Consider the following 2,750-nt stretch of genomic DNA (forward strand, 5'->3'; position numbering starts at 1 on the left):
CACAACAAGAAATCTCCACCCAAAACAAGGAATCCCCGCCCACCCCAAAGAATCTCTGCCCACAACAGGGAATCTCTGCCCACCCCAAAGAATCTCCACTCACTACATGGAATCTCAGCCCACTTTCTACAAATCACCATCTGTCTTCCTGTTAGGGAGATTTCCTCCACTTCCTGTCAGGACCAGAAGAGGCGGAAAATCTCTCCATCGGGAACTCAGACGTGACATTTTTCCTAATAGAGCGGGGGAAGGGTTCAAACTTCGGACAATGGCGGTGTTCCTGGATGTGACTTCCTGTCCCAGTGACAACCACGTCCCTTATTTCTTGTATGTGTGTCACCGGGACAGGAAGTGAAGTGGGAGTTCATAAGCAGAAATAAAAACCCGGACAGAAATGTGATCTCTCCCTCACTAGAATATATTCCCTGGAGTTGGATGTGCGGAGCCCGGCAGGGGGGTGGCGCGGCACTCACCATGGCGCCGCGGTAATATGCTGTTGTGATGGTTTTGAATCTCTCCTGGCCGGCCGTGTCCCTGGAGGAGGAAGAAAGAAAAACTCAGCTGAAATGTTTTTGCGTCAAAAGATGAAGTTTAATCTGCTTATATTTCGACTCCCCTGGCTCCTCCCCTCATCATTATACCTTATATTAGACCCAGTGTGTCATCACTGGGTCCCTTTGCTTCTCTATGCAATGCAGGCAGGTCACGGCTGGTGGGAGGAGCCGGCAGGGTGCTGTATGTATCTTCCTAAAAACATCTCAGTAGTCTTTTCAAGAGCCCAGATGCAATCAGTGGGAGGAGCTATGCAAATGTATTGCTGGGTAGGTGTCTGGAGGAGTGGGCGTTTCTAGTCAGGCTGCATTTGCATACAGACCGCCTACATGTGATGCTGAGCCTCCATGATTGACAGAACTGAAATCCAATGAATGAAAGGGGTGGGGACAGGCTGGGGCAGAAAGGGCTAGCTGACTTGTTGCAGCTTCTAATGCAAATGCATTAGAAGCTCGCAGTGTGCAGTGATATGAGAAGAAGCCATTCCAGTCCACGAGAGGAGCCGGTACAACCGTGCAAGGGGAAGGAGTTCACCTTTAAGCCCTCGAAGCGGCCATATTGACAATGTACACAGTGACACAAGGCCGCTTCCTTGTGATCTTCCCCGATATGGCTCCGGGGACATCTGCTGGACTGACGTCAAACATGAAATGCCAGCACACAACCCCTCCCCCCCCCCGCCGCAGAGAATTCAGGTTAATGATTCACCTTTAAATTATAAACATGGCCGCCACTTGAAGGGGAATTCCTGGCTGTACTCCGACAATAGAGATTGTCCGAAAGTGACACCTTGTAACGCAGTACAAAAGTTTTAGGAGTGACCACAAATGCTGCAAAGTGAGAATTCTTTTTAATTTTTTTCAAAGTGAGAGAACAGAAGAGAAACCCAAATCCAGGGGTAACCAAACTGCGGCCCTCCAGCTGTGGTGAAACTACAACTCCCATGATGCAGTTCTCTCCGGGAGTCCCGTCTGTGGCTGTGAGAATCTTGCAATGCCTCATGGGATTTGTAGTTCTACCACAGCTGGAGGGCCAGAGTTTGGCTACCCCTGCCCAAATCCAATCAATATTTGGGGTGATCCCCCACCCCCTTTTGGCATCAATTAGGATTGGAGTCAGGTGTACGATTCACCAATTATACCATCCCCCCCCCCGCCGCAGAGAATTCAGGTTAATGATTCACCTTTAAATTATAAACATGGCCGCCACTTGAAGGGGAATTCCTGGCTGTACTCCGACAATAGAGATTGTCCGAAAGTGACACCTTGTAACGCAGTACAAAAGTTTTAGGAGTGACCACAAATGCTGCAAAGTGAGAATTCTTTTTAATTTTTTTCAAAGTGAGAGAACAGAAGAGAAACCCAAATCCAGGGGTAACCAAACTGCGGCCCTCCAGCTGTGGTGAAACTACAACTCCCATGATGCAGTTCTCTCCGGGAGTCCCGTCTGTGGCTGTGAGAATCTTGCAATGCCTCATGGGATTTGTAGTTCTACCACAGCTGGAGGGCCAGAGTTTGGCTACCCCTGCCCAAATCCAATCAATATTTGGGGTGATCCCCCACCCCCTTTTGGCATCAATTAGGATTGGAGTCAGGTGTACGATTCACCAATTATACCGAGCCGGTGATAACGATCATCGATGTCACATGTCAGAGGAAACACATCATCACCGGGAACACAAACCGCTGTGCTGGAGGCTGAATACTGAGGAACAGACCAAACGCTGCTACTAAGGGGAGGTTGTGGAGGACGGTCACATGTCACACACCACGGCTGAGCATGGCGACATGACACAAGGGAGATATATTGCATCAGCGAGGTGCTCTGGACTGATGAGTCTAAATATGGAATAATTGGCTGTAGCAGGAGGCAGTATGTTCCCCAAAGGGCTGGAGAGAGGTACAATAATGAGTGTCTGCAGCAACACTTTTATTTACTTCTGGGTGAGTGACACCATCGAAAACTGAATTCCGTAGGCTTGGTCACCCAGTGGCGAGAGGGGGTGGGGATAGTCTAAAAAATAAAGCAGAACCCCCCCACTTATAATAAAGTAAAGTTGTCTCCTACCAAACCTGCAGCTTGATCTTCTTCCCCTGGATCTCCGTGGTTCGGATTTTAAAGTCGATACCTGCAAAGTTATACAAACACAAATTAGAGAGGTCAAAAAAACAGAAACCCCCTAAACCCCCCCCCCCCCC

The 2,750-nt window shown here is 48.9% G+C and overlaps 1 protein-coding gene across 1 annotated transcript in view; it reads right to left on the reverse strand.

Moving 5' to 3' along the window:
- RAB13 (RAB13, member RAS oncogene family) overlaps positions 1–2,750 on the reverse strand; it is a 7,468-nt gene that overhangs the window by 465 nt on the left and 4,253 nt on the right. The window contains exons 2-4 of the mRNA XM_018570587.1: positions 2,620–2,680; positions 474–534; positions 124–173 (exon numbers count right to left, since the gene is read on the reverse strand). Of these exons, the coding sequence (XP_018426089.1) occupies positions 124–173; positions 474–534; positions 2,620–2,680 (172 nt within the window). The remainder of the gene's footprint in view (positions 1–123; positions 174–473; positions 535–2,619; positions 2,681–2,750) is intronic.

The sequence above is a fragment of the Nanorana parkeri genome, unplaced genomic scaffold (genome assembly GCF_000935625.1).
Source record: "Nanorana parkeri isolate BGI_ZX_2015 unplaced genomic scaffold, ASM93562v1 scaffold1562, whole genome shotgun sequence".
NCBI classification, from domain to species: domain Eukaryota; kingdom Metazoa; phylum Chordata; class Amphibia; order Anura; family Dicroglossidae; genus Nanorana; species Nanorana parkeri.